At 37.7% G+C, this 16174-nt stretch overlaps 1 protein-coding gene across 3 annotated transcripts in view; it reads right to left on the bottom strand.

The window, feature by feature from the left end:
* The window catches only part of Bank1 (B cell scaffold protein with ankyrin repeats 1), a 288493-nt gene that overhangs the window by 58573 nt on the left and 213746 nt on the right, over positions 1-16174 (bottom strand). For all 3 annotated transcript variants that reach the window (XM_031375619.1, XM_031375621.1, XM_031375620.1), the window contains one exon: positions 1509-1587. In XM_031375619.1, the coding sequence (XP_031231479.1) occupies positions 1509-1587 (79 nt within the window). The remainder of the gene's footprint in view (positions 1-1508; positions 1588-16174) is intronic.

The following is a 16174-nucleotide window of genomic DNA, read 5'->3' on the forward strand; positions in this document are numbered from 1 at the left end:
GGGCTGAGCCCAGTCACAGTTGCACACATAAGAGAGCTCTCAGTTTCAGCTAAAGAGATGAGATTTTTTTCATTACAAAGTACTGCAATAATGTTCTCTTGTTATTGACAGTTCTTTAGAGGGTAGAATATTATGATAGATGTATAGGCAGTATTAGTAAGGAATACTGCCTATACATAATAAGGATACATATCAGGATCTTTTATTATTATGGTCATAAAATATATAACCTATAACCACTTTAATCAGTTTTAATTTAACTTAATATATGGTATTTATATGTGTATTGTGATAAATAATGTTTGAATGCCTTTATCAAAGTAAACTTGGTAAGCATTGTATTGAATTTTATCTGACTTGAATATTGGCCTGACTTTTGAGAAGCTTGTGGTCAGTAGTCAATAGTGTATAACTGGGCATTGATGATGTATTGGTATGGGCCAGATGGACATGAACAAAATAATCATGATCTCCTAGGATGGGTATTGAAAGTGAAGGGAATGGGCCATAAATGAAAAAACAGACAAATAAGTGAAATATAGTGCTGAGTGATGCTGAGTACAGTGGAGAAGGGACAGGCAAAGGGAAATACAAAAACAAAACAAAATGAAACAAAACAAATAAAAGGGGCCGTGATTTGTGGATGAAACCGTGCAGGAAGTTAGGATGTCCCAAAGAGGGAGGGCATGTGAGGAGAGCAGAAATGGCATATATTCTGTAGCAGAGGCATGTACATCCTCTCTCTCTAGGACAGATAACAATGATCAATGACATCTGGTTGAATGCTGGCAATATTTTGAAGATACAGTCAATAGTACTATGCTGGACTGGATATAGAGTGTGAGAGAAAGAACAGAAGTTGAAAATGACTTCAACACTTTTGAATTAACTTGAAAGGAATAGAAAAGACCATTTTTGTTGGCTGAAGAGGGAAGTCAGCAGGTGGAGACACTGGGTACCCCATCACCATTGAGATACAGAGATGGGTGTTCTGGAGGATGAGGAGGGTGAGATGCTCATCATAAATGCTGGAGATGATGGTAAGCAGGCCACGGTACACTAGTAAGACCTGGCCTGAACCGGTAGGAACACAGAAGTCATCTTCAGATGCTAGACATAGAACTGCATGTACTATGGCATTAGAATCTTATGAAACATTCTAGCCTCAGCTTCCTACTTCACAGCTGAGAGAACTCAGCTCCACTAAAAAAAAAAAAAAAATGTGATTCAGTTTCTAAAAACTGACTTGGAAACACAGGTTTCAAAAACTCAGAAAAGAATATCAAAGTAACTTCTATAATTTTTCAGGGTAGGAAAATTCATATTTCATTATTAAATCTTGACCTTGTTAAAGGCATTTAAATTATCAAATGTTAGGGAGAAATTATCTTTACCTCAATATTTAAATATTTAGTTGATGAAATATCTACATTCTATTCAGTCTTATTTCTGAGTTTAATACACCACACTACAGCCTATATGTATTCATGGAGTAGAAAAAAACTTACAGGGTGAATATGTGGAAAATGAGATTACATCCTCTTCATAGTTGTTTCCTTGCTCCTTATTCCTGCCAGCGTTCTGGCTCTGAAAGGAAGGAAGGTGATTTTTAATAATATATTTTAATCTTACCTAGAGGGAAAGAAATGCTGTTAAAGTTTTATTAAATACTTATTTTTCCATTGTCAGTTTTGGTTATTATCGTCTAATGTGCTGAATGATATATGGCATTAAAAGAACAAATGAGAAAATAAGCCATCCATCTTTAATAGCAAATTAATTTGAAAAAGAAACATAACAACTGATTTAACACTTGAAGAAAATCATAGTTTGGGTGTGGTAAAGACCTCCATCAAACTGAATATAACTATTTCTCTTAAAACTGTTGCTTTTATTATTTAAAAGACATAAATTTTTAAAATCAGGTATATTATGTTAGAATGAAAGTAATAAAATTAAACAGGTGTTTATTCCATATCTTTATAAGGAAGAAAGTAAGCTCACTTATTTCTACTTATTTGTCAATGTGAAGTCAGTTCTAGTATTTATTTATTTATTTATTTATTTATTTAGCTGCTGGGGAGTTTCAGCACAGGGTCTCCCACATGCCAAGTTTTCACTCCACCACTGAATCACACCCCAGATTCTACACACCAGGTGCTACTATGTTTAGAAGACAGAATTACAGAGAGAGGACAAAATCCTATTGTCTCTGGAAGAGCTAGTTTTATTTAAACTCTCTGGGGAGATGGCACTCCTATAATGTGGAACACAGACAGCCAAGCAATAGCAACTGTATTTGTCAAAATTACATAGTGAAAAGGACAGAATATGACTGAACTTACCAGGGACCACAAGTTTTAAACACACATTTCAAATGGATTATTCAAAATACAGATTTTTTTCTTAACAGAGTTGACAGAAATAATAAGACCATTTGTTCTGTATTAGAAGCATCCACATTGGTACACTCAGCCATGTGTGTATGTCACTCAGGTATGTGACCTGTACCCTGGTCTCATCAAATTTTATTTGAAATGAAAACACAATGAAACTGATTTATTTTTCAATGAATGCCCTTCATAAAAGCATAATAACCTCTATTTTTTCCTGGGAACCATAAAAATAAGGAAGAAGTGCCTCAGTTCTTTATCGAGTTAATAGATCATTCTAGACCTCAGTCCTTTCTTCCAATTGTATGCACAAAATGATAACATTGTGCTGGACAATATTTGCAAGTATTAGCATTATAAAATCATAAAATCTTGTTTAATATAGGTATCTTTGGTTTCTAATTAGCATAACCTGACATTTTATAATGTGGATCAAGAATACAGTTTAGAAGTCTATAGTCCTCTCAAAATTACATAAAGGATTTTTTTTTTTTTTTGGTTTTTCAAGACAAGGTTTCTCTGTATAGCCCCAGCTGTCCTGGAACTCATTCTGTAGACCAGGCTGGCCTCAAACTCAGAAATCTGCCTGCCTCTGCCTCCCAAGTACTAGGATTAAAGGCATACACCATCACTGCCTGATTTAATACCTGTCAGACATCAGAAATAACTTCCAAAGACTTTAAGATTTATGAAAAACACTATACATTAAGAACTAGTGCCTAGATATTAGCGTAAAGAAATACAAATCTATTGGAGTAAGTTTTGTGTCATGGTTTAAGCCAGTTAGTATTTGTAAATAGCTTAAACCCAAGAATATCCCAAAGGAACCTTCTTCTAAATTTTATCCTAGTCCAAGTTCTGTGCAATTAGTATTTCATGTATTTAATGTTATATGAGTAATTGTCTTTAGCATTTGAATCAGAATAGTCTGATTATTCTGAAATATTTATACTAGAAAAACAAATGTTTCCCTCTCAAGCTCCTTGCAATTGTATTTTTAAAATATGCTTGATTTGATGACACATCAATATAATAACTCTTATGCAAAACAAATGATGGTGTCAAAGATGAGTCTCTCTACTCTGATATCTAGATATTAACACTTGGCTGTGTGTTCTAGTGAATGAAGTATGGGCTGTAGATTAACTGAAAAGAGAAATCACAACTGAGTAATTCATCAGCTATATGATGTCAGGAAAAATACTTTAAACCTCAATTTTCTACCCTGGGAAATGTGAGCAGTATTATCTATGCTCCTCATTTTATGAAGGCTTAATGAGAAAAACGTAGACTTGATAGATTTTTCTTCTTACAAATACTTTTAGGGTAGCATGCTCTCTTTTTTTCTGTCTGACTTTATTCATACATTTGTTAAATATTCAGTAAAGATCCTATGTAGTACATATGCTGTTATCAAAGGAAGAAAGTTAAAAAGGAAAGTCAAAATTATCATAGTGCTGCTTTCTCTGGAACATAAAGGAAAACAAAATATACTATTTTATTTATTTTAAAAAGCTTCATTACAGATAAAATAGAGAAATAAAAGAGAATATTAAATTGACCCCAATAGAGTGATGGTGGCTGGTTTTAATACCCCAGCTCTGCCAATAGACAGATCACCCACAGAAGGACAAACCAAAGGGGCTGTCTGGAGATAGATACTGCAGGAAAACCAGGAGGGAAGGCTACAAATGCATCCCAAAGTTAAAGGCTTCACCAAAGTTCAGAAGAAAAGCTGTGCAATCCAGTGTATCTGGCTTTTGGGACAGTTGCTGGTGACCCTGGTAAGAAGAAGCATAGTAGAATTGTGTGGATTCATTGGTCAGAGTAATCTTAAATAGTTGAGTATGGGCAAAGAATGAAGTACATAGTGTCCAAGGTTTCCTTTCAGAAACAGTGTGACAAAGGGTCAGAGGGTAACTATACTCAGGATTTGGATTTCCAAATATACACTGACAACATCAGAGTGAAAGTCAAAGACTTCGGTGAGGGTGTAGACAGGATGTGGTGTAGCCAGGATGTTTAAGAACTCTGGTGTCAAAGGCTGGAGGAAGGGAATTAAATATGATCATTAAAGTTTCTACTCCACCAGTATCTGGTGGCCAGTTCTCAGCCTAAAGCCTTCTTTTAAAGATCACTCCTTCAGAGAATTCTCTGCCCTTCTCATTTTACATTAACAACTCATTTTCAGTTCTAGAACTAAGCTAGGGGTCTAGAGAAGAACATTTTCAGCTTAAATACCCTTTGTATTGGATCTAGGAACACTTGAAAATATCTTTGGAGTAGATGCATAACTATGAAGTAGTCCTTCAATCTTTGAAACAAAGAGTCATTTTATAGTGAACAGATAAGCTAATGATTTGATTAGTAAGACATAACTGAAAAATCAGAGTAACAGGACTGAATTTCAAGTACAGAGTCAAAGTTGTGCTCTGAAGATTTCAGAAGAGCAGTCAGATGCAGGCTACTGAGCATCAACTATAAGATATACTTGTTCAATTACTGCCTCATTCCTTTCCAAAACATATGATGACAAACTGGCCATGCTATTAAATAGATAAATTTGGTACTACAAATCTTTTAACAGTATACTGAAGATGAAAACCACAGAGCTGTGTCTATATTGTAGAGATGAAGCTGGTGGGAAGTCAGCAATGGGATGAAGGCTTCAGTGAGTAAATATGAGGATGAGAAAAAAGGCAGAGAAACAAGAAAGGTTTAACTATGCACTCAGCAGTCTGAACTGAGAAGAGAGCTGTTCTTAATTAACTATTCTTGATTTCAGAATGATATTCAGAACTGAGCAGAGACATCTTACACGAGGAAGAGTTTCGAGCAAGAGTTTCTAACTTAGGGAACTTTACCCCAAATTCTCAACAACTTCAACCCAGGAAGTTCTCAGCATAGCATCCACAAGTAACAATTTTAAACATGTTCATTATCACCGACATGGAACAACAAACATTTCATAAGGATTTTTCTCTGTGTATAATGCTATAATAAGTGGCAAGTTTCTAAGAAGACATGGAGAGATAATATAATATTCCCCAATGATGCTGCATATTTACCTTGGGGAAAAATCAATATCAGATATACGAAGGAATCATAATTTTGTCTTTTGGTTAATTACAGATTTCAGTATAAGATACTAGTGAAATCATTATTACATAGCTAGGACTGGGTTTGCGAATGAGAAGGGTTTGTGAGACTCATTTTGAATCCAACTGTAGAAGCTAATGGATGTTTACTGATGTAATGGATGAAGGGGCGGCAGATGATTTGGAGGGAGAACAAATGTTGCTGGTTTAGTAAAGAAAAGCAAAGGCAAGGCTGGGTGGTTCATGCGAAGAGAAAGCCACGTGATCTGAACAGCAGCTGAGATTTTGTCAGATGTAAAGTGCGACAGGAAGCAGAACAGCAGTACTTCTTCACAGTAGCTTAGTTGCTGAGGTCTATAGCGCAGCTGCTGCTGATTGGCAGCCTGCCTTTGCCCATCAGGACCCCTTTGGAACATGTACAGATTTGGTAGGTTATGAGTTCTGAGAATGGAAAGCCATGACATAGATCTGGTTTCAGATCTTTCTCTCCCATTATTACTTACATTAGCTTGCAGTGACCCCCGAATTATAAATATCAACTGTGGTTGATATTTATATATCTGTGGTTAAAAAACCTTACCCAAGAAACTCCAGTGTTGTGTATATTTGTCCCTGTAGAAAGCTTTCCATTTTTCCCCCCGGCCCAAGGCAAGCGCAATATGCAGGCAGCTGGAGTTGCAGCTAGCACAGGGCTCCCTCCTCCCTCGGTTTGCCCCCCCCCCCCAACTCCTAGAGAACTTAGACTAATGTTAAAACGGCACTGCCCCTCTTAATGAAAACATCTCTTAGAGCCAAGTGCTAATGGGAGACATCTTCCCAGTCTTGGTGTCACCAGGACCGGCCGGCACTCTCTGATAGGTGGTCGAATTCTCTAGGTTGCTTATCCTTGAGGCCTCAGACAGCCATCCATTGAACTGAGTACAGGGTCCCCAATGAAGGAGCTAGAGAAAAGACCAATGGAGCTGAAGGGTTTGCAGCCCCCTAAGATGAACAACAATATGAACTAACTAGTACCCTCAGAGCTCCTAGGGACTCAACCACTAACCAAGGACTATACATGGTAGGACTGATTGTTCTGGCAGCATGTGTATAGTAGAGGATAGCAAAATCAATCATCAATGGGAGGAGAGGTCCTTGGTCCTGTGAAGGTTCTGTGCCCCAGTGTAGGGGAATGCCAGGGCCAATAAGTGGGGTGGGGTGGCAAGCATGGGGAGGGGGGAGCCAACAGGGGTTTGTTTTTGTTGTTTTTGTTTGTTTATTTGTTTGTTTGTTCCCGGGAGGGGAAACTGGGAAAAGAAAAATCATATGACATGTAAATAAAGAAAATATCTAATGAAAAAAAAAAAGAAATAACAAACCCAGAGAGGATTAGAGCTCCCTCCATTTAAATCATAGAAAAAGGTATGTTATGGCTGGCTATAAAATTAGTTCCTAATAACACCAAAGCAGGCACCTATTAATCCCTCACCAGCTTTGTTCTGCCCTAACAAATGGTTATAATAGTGTTTCATTCCCCTCACTCTGAAGCATCCTAAGAATCCCCAATTTTGTATATAAACTCATGTTTCCTGGGGCTCGGGGTCACATTTGATCACTTGCTCTTAGTGAGTCTGGACTCTCTCTTGTAATTACAGTGGACTTTGCAATTCTTGGGCTCATTTGGGTTTTCCCGTGGACCCTTGGGTACAACAAGCTCAGCAAGTTTCTCTCTGCCTTAGCTTCTTTAGATGCCAAAAGAGCTTGAATACATCTTACCTCATAGAGTTACTGAAAAAGTATAAGTGATATCAAGTACTTGGAATAAAGTTTGGTGAGTGGAAAACACTTCACAGCTGTTATCTGTATTATTTTAAGTGTTTTACTATAGAATTACATTTTATGTTGTTATAATTCTCATATAGTCATAGTCATGCTTATGTCAACATTTATATTCAAGGCTGAATAAAGATGAGTTGTATTCAGAGTAGAATATACAGAATAAAATCAAAGAGCCCAAAATTATAAAATATTAAATCTATACACCATTTTCCTAGCTAAAGATCTTTTAAAATTATACCTAATTTAGGTACAGGGACTCACAGAAGAAATTTTATTATAGCTTCATGCTTTCTACACATAGGCATTAAGCAGGGTTCCTGGGTGTAGTGTACAGGTTATGCATTCATAGCTGCTTGAGATTCCATTCTGTATAGCTTCATTTGTATAGCTGTGAAAGAGATGGAAATCCCAGAATCCTCCGATTATCTTACATGTTACCAAACTTGGATTCTACAACACTGACACTACAAATATTTGTGTAGGTTAATTTCAAAGTTAACTTTCCTTCTTCTAACATGAAATGATGGAAGGTAGGATGCATGGCACCCACCCATAAGGCTTTGCATAACAGGAATGCAAAGGGAAGGGACCAGCCATTTGCATAGATGGTCTACAGAGTTTATATGTAAGCAGTGAGGAGCTGATCAAAGATCTTGACTAAGCATGTGCGTTGCCATACCTAGAACATCAGTCACTCTAGTTTCCTGTTTATGTAAGAACAGGAACATTCACCACTGAGCATTTCAAAGTCTAGACATTGGTTTTTGCCTCAAATTAAATCTAGTTAATAAAGGTCAATAAAGGACACGCAAGGCACCACCCTGCTGAGGACATAAATCATTAACTTGTTTGGAATATTCTAATCAAATCAAGCTTTAAAATGATATTATATGAAGGGACACCAAGGAGAAGGTAGAGAGCTAACAGGTCTACATGGCTGCGAACTGGCAGACTGAAGTTAATGAAGGCAAAGGGCCAGGTTTACATTTGTGCTAGCCATTTCTGAAAGCCTGTTGCTGGGTGTTTCCAAGTCTTTAATCATTTGAGTCAGGGTTAAAGAAGCAAATGGTCAAAATAGCAGAGCAATAAAGGTCTGCATCGCCATCCTTACCATGGGAGGATACTCTATTCATCTAAAATAAGAGGTATGAGTGGTTTCTGAAAGCAAGCTAGAAGCAAACGTAAAAAGCCAGTTAGACACTTAGCAATTTCCTACAAAAATTATACTCTTCAGTTGTTAGATAATAAGTGTTATTTGACGAATGAAACAAAGGGCTGTTTAATTTTATACTATTACGATGAACAAATAAGTGTTATTTGACAAATTAGACAGAACAATCCTCAGTGCCTCTGTGGCTGAAAATCCACTCTCAGAATTCATGTGGCTGAGATCATCACAGTTTCCAAATATGGAATAAGGAGAACTGGATCCTATTGATCAAAAATTCGAGACATGGATGATTGATAGCAAGGAGAGGGAAAGACTTATTCATTGAAGATGTGGTGGGAACAACATTTCTGTTCTCAGGGCTCAAATCCTCATTGGTAAGAATGAAGTGTTTTATTAGAAAGAAAAAGAAAAAAACCCTTGCAATACCTATACATATCTCTGATGAATAATTTTCATATTAAACCCATTACAGTCACTTCATCCCAGTCGTCAGGATCCGTTCGCTTCAGTTTCAATCCTATTGTACCCTGGTGAGCGCATTAGCAGCACACATCCAGATTTTTCTTCAAGGAATATCGCTTCTGCATAAGAGACATACGTGGTATATCCCAAAGGAGCCACAGAATGTAGCAAAATATAACGATAAGTTGATAATAGCTCAAAGTTCTGAAAAGTGAAATTTCTGTAATTGAATGCATTTAAGGTAATGTAAAACAGAAACCTTTCCTAGTAGAAGGAAAAGCATTGATATTAAAGAAATTTATTTCCCCCATACTTGTATAGGAAATCAAATTCAGAGAGAATCAGTAAAAACAATAAACTCACATTGGCAGAAAAACATCCTTTTCTTTAGTCCAGATATGACTTTTTTTAAATTTGTAATACTCCAATATTTTTTTTGACAAGAATTTCTAATCTTCATAGACCTTGTCTGAAAGGGATCACAGTTAATCTAAATGGAGCCAGAGCTCAGCTAGCACCCATTTAAATCTGGAAGCAGCATTCTTCATGGTGTAGAGGCATGTGGGTATAAGCCATCTTGTCTGTGAAGCCTCACTTTCAGCTTCAGCTGTTTGAGAGAAGGCGTTTCCTGGGTTATAAATGAACAACCACCTCTTATTGCCTAAAGGCTGAGCTAAATATCTGCTGGGTAGGATAGCTTCAAGCTTGAATATGTGTATACCCAAGGAGTCTTAAAAAAGTCCATTTGGAAGCAGGGGAAAGGTTCATGATACTCACTTGTCTCTCACCACTTTGACACTGGTGAGAGCCCATACAAACTGATTACGGCTTAACATAAAGGGGACAGTGATACACAATCTCAGCTTATTTTCTAGCGTGCGTGTTAACATTGCGTCTAGTTATCTGAGCAACTTTGTATCACTATGGAATGTGAAGTTATAACACCAAGGGAAGGATTTCTTCATCTTACCTGAGATTTCCATTTTTTAACTTCTGAGTGAAGTGAATGAAGAAAAAATTACCAGTCTGCCCCATTACAAACACAGTTTTATAAAAATTTACAACTCTCTAAAAAGTCAAACCATCTTTAAAACAAATCAGAAACAACATCAACTCAACAGAAGCCAAGTCCAGACAGTAAAGAAATACAATGATGGTTTTTTGTTTGTTTGTTTTTTCGAGACAGGGTTTCTCTGTGCAGCCCTGGCTGTTCTGGAACTCTCACTCTGTAGACCAGGCTGGCCTGGAACTCAGAAATCCACCTGCCTCTGCCTCCCAAGTGCTGGGATTAAAGGCGTGCGCCACTACTGCCCCTCTGAAATACAATAACGTTAAAGATGATAATTTTTAGTTTTATTAAAACACTTATTCAAACCATACTAAATATTAGAAACTGGGAGGAGAACTGGAGACCAAATTAAAAATTAAATTGTTTCTTGTAGTAAAAACCCATACTTATATATGATAGCTGAAATGACCTTGTTATTAATAGTTGCTAAGAATAACGTTTTACTTATTATACTTTAGAACATGCTATAAGCTTTACATTTGGACTAACATATTTAATTTTCAAATAACTTTTTTGAGCTAGGTTAATATTATGATTTTCATTAAATGAATGAAAAATAAGAACGATGGGTTAAACAACTTGCCCAAGGATATACAGTAAGTATTCTTGCTGGAAGTCCCATACAGTAAGATAAATAAGGAAATAAATACCAGAATTCATCTAATTTACATGACAAGTAACTGACTCTATACACCGAGTGACAAATCTCATAGAAGGGATAGCTCAAGAGTTTTGCAAGAAACTAACCTCAGGTTGGTGGCATCTAAGACTTCTAGTTAGGATCATAAAACATGGAAAAGAATAAATGCAGGGCAGACCACCATGGGCAGTAAAGAACAGAATCAAAACAGCTGAAGAATAGAGCAGAAGCCTATAAGCTCTCATTGAGGGACAGGAACTTCCTGGCTTGGCAGAGGGCTGGGAAATGGGGATCTGTGTATGGAACCTGGGGAGACCCCACTTGTTCAGTTCTTCCTCTTCCCCAATCACATCTGACCATTCAGGTCAGGGGCTAGGATCCACCCAGAAAGAACACATAAGATAAATATTCTGGGCTACTAACAAACTTCCATAGAAACAGAAGGCCCATTCTCATTTCATAAAGAAGAGATGGGCACAATTGTGATAAGGAAACTTTAAAGCCGAAAGACAATATCAAAGAATCTGACAGAATGGAAGCCAATTAAGGAGTGTAATGGAAGGGCTAGGGCCAGAGCAGTGAGGACCAACCTTCTAGGAATATTTTTCTTGTTTTTTTATTTTCCTTAATGATAAATAGCTAGGCATCTTTCATCTTTTGAGAAAACACACATACACACACACGCACACACACACACATGCACACATACATACATGCACACACACACACGCAAAACACATATACACACACGCGCACACACACAACGCACACTCACACACATACACATATGCACGCACACACACATATACACACACTCATACACACACACACGCACACTCACACACATACATACACATACACACATGCATGCACACACACACACATGCACGCACACACACATACACACACACACGCACACACATGCACACACACACACGCGCACACACACATACACACACACGCACACACACATGCACACACACACACACGCAACACACACACGCACACACACACATACATTTGGCTTGGTCACATGCACAGAGAAAGTATTTATGTCTTATGTTTCTGTGTTCAAAGAAGATTAAAAAGATGAGGTGAGTGGAGATGTATTATGTAATCAGAGAACGTTGCATGCTGCTTTAAGTCTAAGTCTTTCAAAAACAACAACAACAAATGTTTCAAGGTGAAAAATGTTCCCAGTATGCAGCTTACAAGAGACTTCATCTCCCTTGTAGCACTGAACTAACTTAAGCCTGGCTCCACCTTCCAAACCTTTCTCAAACAATGTAAGCAACTGCTTATTGCTCTCAGCATGTCAGAAATGGGAAAGGGAGGCTAGCAGGTTCCTTGAATGACTGCTTACAGTCACTGGATGAACTGTTGTGCTCAGTACTATCCGCCACTCCTCATGCGGAGACATAAGATGTGTATGCAGACACCCTAACTTCTCTGTCTTCCAATCAAACTGAGATTACATCGGGAGGGAGAAAAGCAAATAAGTACAAGTACCAACATGTCAAATGCCCTGAGTTCTGTTACCTGAGTCATAAAGACTTAGAGGAGGGGAAACAGCTTGACAGTCATATCTGTGACACCAGTACTTAGAAGGCCTTCCCAGTAGGAAGGCCGGGCACTGGAGGCCAGCCTGTGCTATAAGCTATGTAGAGAGTTGAAATCCCATCTTTAGTTATTTAGTGGAGTATTGACTCAAAATAGCAGAATAAAATGATCTGGATTATATTTCTTGCTCTCCATAAAATAATGTATTTTGAAGTGTTTACACATGTCCCAGTCTTTGTATCAGTCCCATAAGCTTGGTAGGAGAGTTCCATGGATAGTGACAACAAGAGGAAGAGATTTTGGCTTACTTACCAAGCAGGGAAGGAAACCCAGAATAAGCCAGTGCTTTGGGGTTAGGAACTTAAATGGACCCAAGTCTAGTATTCTATACTAGAACCTGGTGCCTTTTTCGCTGTCTGACTCAGCTGTCCTGTGGGCAGGTGACAAGTCACCGGGAAATGAAGCTTGTTATTCAATGACGGCATCACAGTTGACCACAGCTCAACCTTCTTCCATTTTGTACATAAGGATGAAAATTTTAAAGTCTACGTTGCTAGTTAAACGACTTTGATGAAGTCAACTGGGTCTAGACCCATGTGCTATACTTAGAATGAGGCATAGCCACCACCACTTGGTGCATTAAAAATGACTCTGGATGTTCCCAGTAATGTTAGGAAAGCCTATGTTCTTCTGCTTTACCAGCAATTCCCCTTTTAGAGACAGCGCTATTCAGTGCAGAGGAAACACTTTGATGAGTAGGCTTTACCTATCTTCTAAGACAAAAAAGGGGAAAAGAAAATTCAAAACATCAGTGGTTTCAGTGACGCTGAAACCATCCTCATCTCCACTAGCTCAAAGCCTAATGAGGAGTTCTTTCCTTAACCGGTGTTCTGCTCTGTTCTTGTTTTTCCTCATTCTTTTTATCTGGTCCAGGAACATCTGTCCAAATTTGCATTTCAGTGTTACCCAGTACCCAGCATACTGTGATGTAGACTTCAGGAGTTCTGTTTCAGGGACTGTATCTTTTTCACTTGCATGGTAACATTGCCAGACTCGCTCATTAAGACACTACTTTCTTTTGATTTCACTTTTAACAAGAAATACATATAGACAAGAGGAAGATGAGCTTTTATATAACATCAAGTGAGAGATTGTGTTAGGCATAGAATGTGTTTCAGCTTTACTGTGCAGAGAGAGGCTGAACATAGTTCCATAGCCTAGTTCCTACCTGAGGCTGTTAAGCCAGATAAGGTTTGGTAGAGTTGCGCTCCGCCATTGATCTATATTCCATTAGTGAGTCTGTTGCTCATTCCACCATATGTTCAGAAAGAACAACCACAAGATTCAGAATCAGATAACCTCAAAGTGATGGCTAAATGTTGACACAAACAAGCTACGCAAATTTAAAATGAACTTTGTGCTCTGTTAGTTTCAACCATGTGCATAGTGTCTGTGGGTTGCTCTCCCAAGCCCTTCCTCTCTCACTCCCCTCTCAACTGTAGCAGTGTCCACCCACCCTTATCCTGACAAGTGCCTTTCCCAGCTCCGTGATGTTTTGGTTTTGTTATTAATTTTTTTTCTCAGAACAAATTTATTTTAATAAGCCAAGTGCCACCATTTTGGCTCATTTTTGATACCCGTTGAGAATGTCTAGCATTGTGCTATGGGGAAGGGCTATTATATGGGTGAAGTATGACAGCATGTTTAGCCTCTGAAGCTACACTGTGGTTCTGAAGTGTGTGGTGACAGTCCAGAGTTCCAGTACTGCCTCCTTTCCTAAGTCAGAGTTTTGAATCTCTCTGTATAAGTAGTATCACACCTTCCCCATGGCACATGGGGGAGCATTGCAATACGGCTCAAAGGTCACATTCCAGTCTCAATCTTCATTCCACCAGGAACCTGGTGGCACCTTCAAATACTTAACTTTTCTGTTGCTCAGTTTACTCAACTGTTAAATATTAAATTGAAGAATAATAGTGCCTTTTCTCAAAAGAATTATGTGAGTGTGAAATTCTCTAAGGGTGGGGGAGTGATTTTTTTTATCATGCTTATTACATTGCACTCCATGGGTGTAAATCAGCCACAGTTGACCAAATAGTAATGCATCTAGTTGATTTCTAGTTGCTCTGTGGTCAAATCTATTGTTGATACCATGGTATGGAGGCTTACACTATTCATCACGCTGTATTCATAGAATTTGCTGTATTGTGAAGATGTTCATTTATAAAATACCCTTATAATCATATCTAATATTAAAATACTATGTATATAACATTTTAATATATTATTTTTTCAATATTAAAAAAGAAATTCTGAAAGTGTTACATTCAGGTAAAGAATTTAAGGTGTTCCCCACACACTGAAGATCAGTAACAATTATCTGTCACAGTAATTATTATGACAATGGTGGTGGTACTGAACTCCTGCCCTGCTGTTTAAACTGTGCCTATCATTCATGAGCACTGGACCACGTAGTCCTTCCCCTTTTCCTTTCCTGTGTCTATACACCATGTCCACTAGAGCCACGGGTGACCAACATGACTTTTAACCCCAAGATTCACATTTCTTCTCTTTATTTATTGGTGCACAGGATTTTTGGGATGATTCAAATGAGTTAGCAACCATCTAACAATTGATCTGGAGGAACATGTCCCAGTGGTGGTCAATATATGTTGAGGTTTTGTTCATGTGTTTAGGCTTATTTTCCCTGTATGTCAGGGGGTTATGTGTGGTCTTAGCTCATGGCTGATTTTAAAAGGAAATTAGAAAGGTTCATGAAGTGAGGTTATTTTTGCAGGTCTCAATGATGTAACAGATTATGTGCTTTAACAAAATTATTTTGATGAAATCTTGATTACGTATGCTTGATTTCTTCCAAAGAGTGTTAGCTAGTAGAATGCAACATTTTATATTATTTGCTTTATCTGCAACCAAAACTTAAGACATTTTCAAATAAATAATGTACTATAAAATCTGTGTAACTCATGAATTTTTGAGTTGTTTCTTTACATTTGGAATGAAGCAGTATTTCCTTAGAACGTCCATGTGTATGGAGGATCTGAGATAACTGTGTTAAGGGTGTGAGTAGATATGACACTCAGCATCTAATAGAAGCTCTTTACAAGTAATGGTGTGGAGTAACCTGGCATACACATTCATTATAACACACCTTCTGTCTGACAAAAGCAAGTAAGAGTCTTTTATTGGTTTTAAGGCTTTAAGGGCTTTAATTTTTCTAAAGGCAAGCAGAGTCTCTTCTCATCAGTTTTACTTGACTCTTAATATGCCAGAAGATATTTGTGAACCACAGTTCTCTTTCCAAAATAAGTACTGTTATGAACTACTGGAGAGACCTCCAGGCAAAACAGGAAGCTTATTAACTATGATTTTATGAGGTTTCACAAACTCCAATTTGTGGAAGGAAAAAAATAAGAAAGCTTTGAGCAAAGGCCACTGGATGTGAATGAAGTGCAGTACAAAGGAAAGGTAGTTGTAGAAATCACATTTTTCATGGGACTGAAACATAGTAGGAGGAGCCTGGATGACAGCCATTATCACATGTAAGCTCTGTGACGTACAGAAGACAGTGCCATGAACCATCATGTAGCTGATATCTCAGCATTCAGTTTGAGAGGGCCCAACTATGCTGCTGAATTTATGGTCCTGTACATTTGTGATTGTATCCATGCATGGATGAGTTCATTCATTCCATAAATAAATGGATGCACACTATATGTCAGGAAGTGATCCAGGATATAGTTGTAAAGGAAGTAAGACAGAGTTTCTGACTATGTGCAGCTTTGCTCTAGTGGATGGGAAACCAATAACATAAAAAATCAATAAATAATATGACAAATGGTTATAAAGCATAAGTAAAATACAGATGTGCCCTGCCAGAGATTAGCTCTCATTTACAAAGCTCAAGCAGTTTATATAAACATGTAAATGACTATGGAATATGTG

This window comes from Mastomys coucha, unplaced genomic scaffold, assembly GCF_008632895.1.
Source record: "Mastomys coucha isolate ucsf_1 unplaced genomic scaffold, UCSF_Mcou_1 pScaffold16, whole genome shotgun sequence".
NCBI classification, from domain to species: Eukaryota; Metazoa; Chordata; class Mammalia; order Rodentia; family Muridae; genus Mastomys; species Mastomys coucha.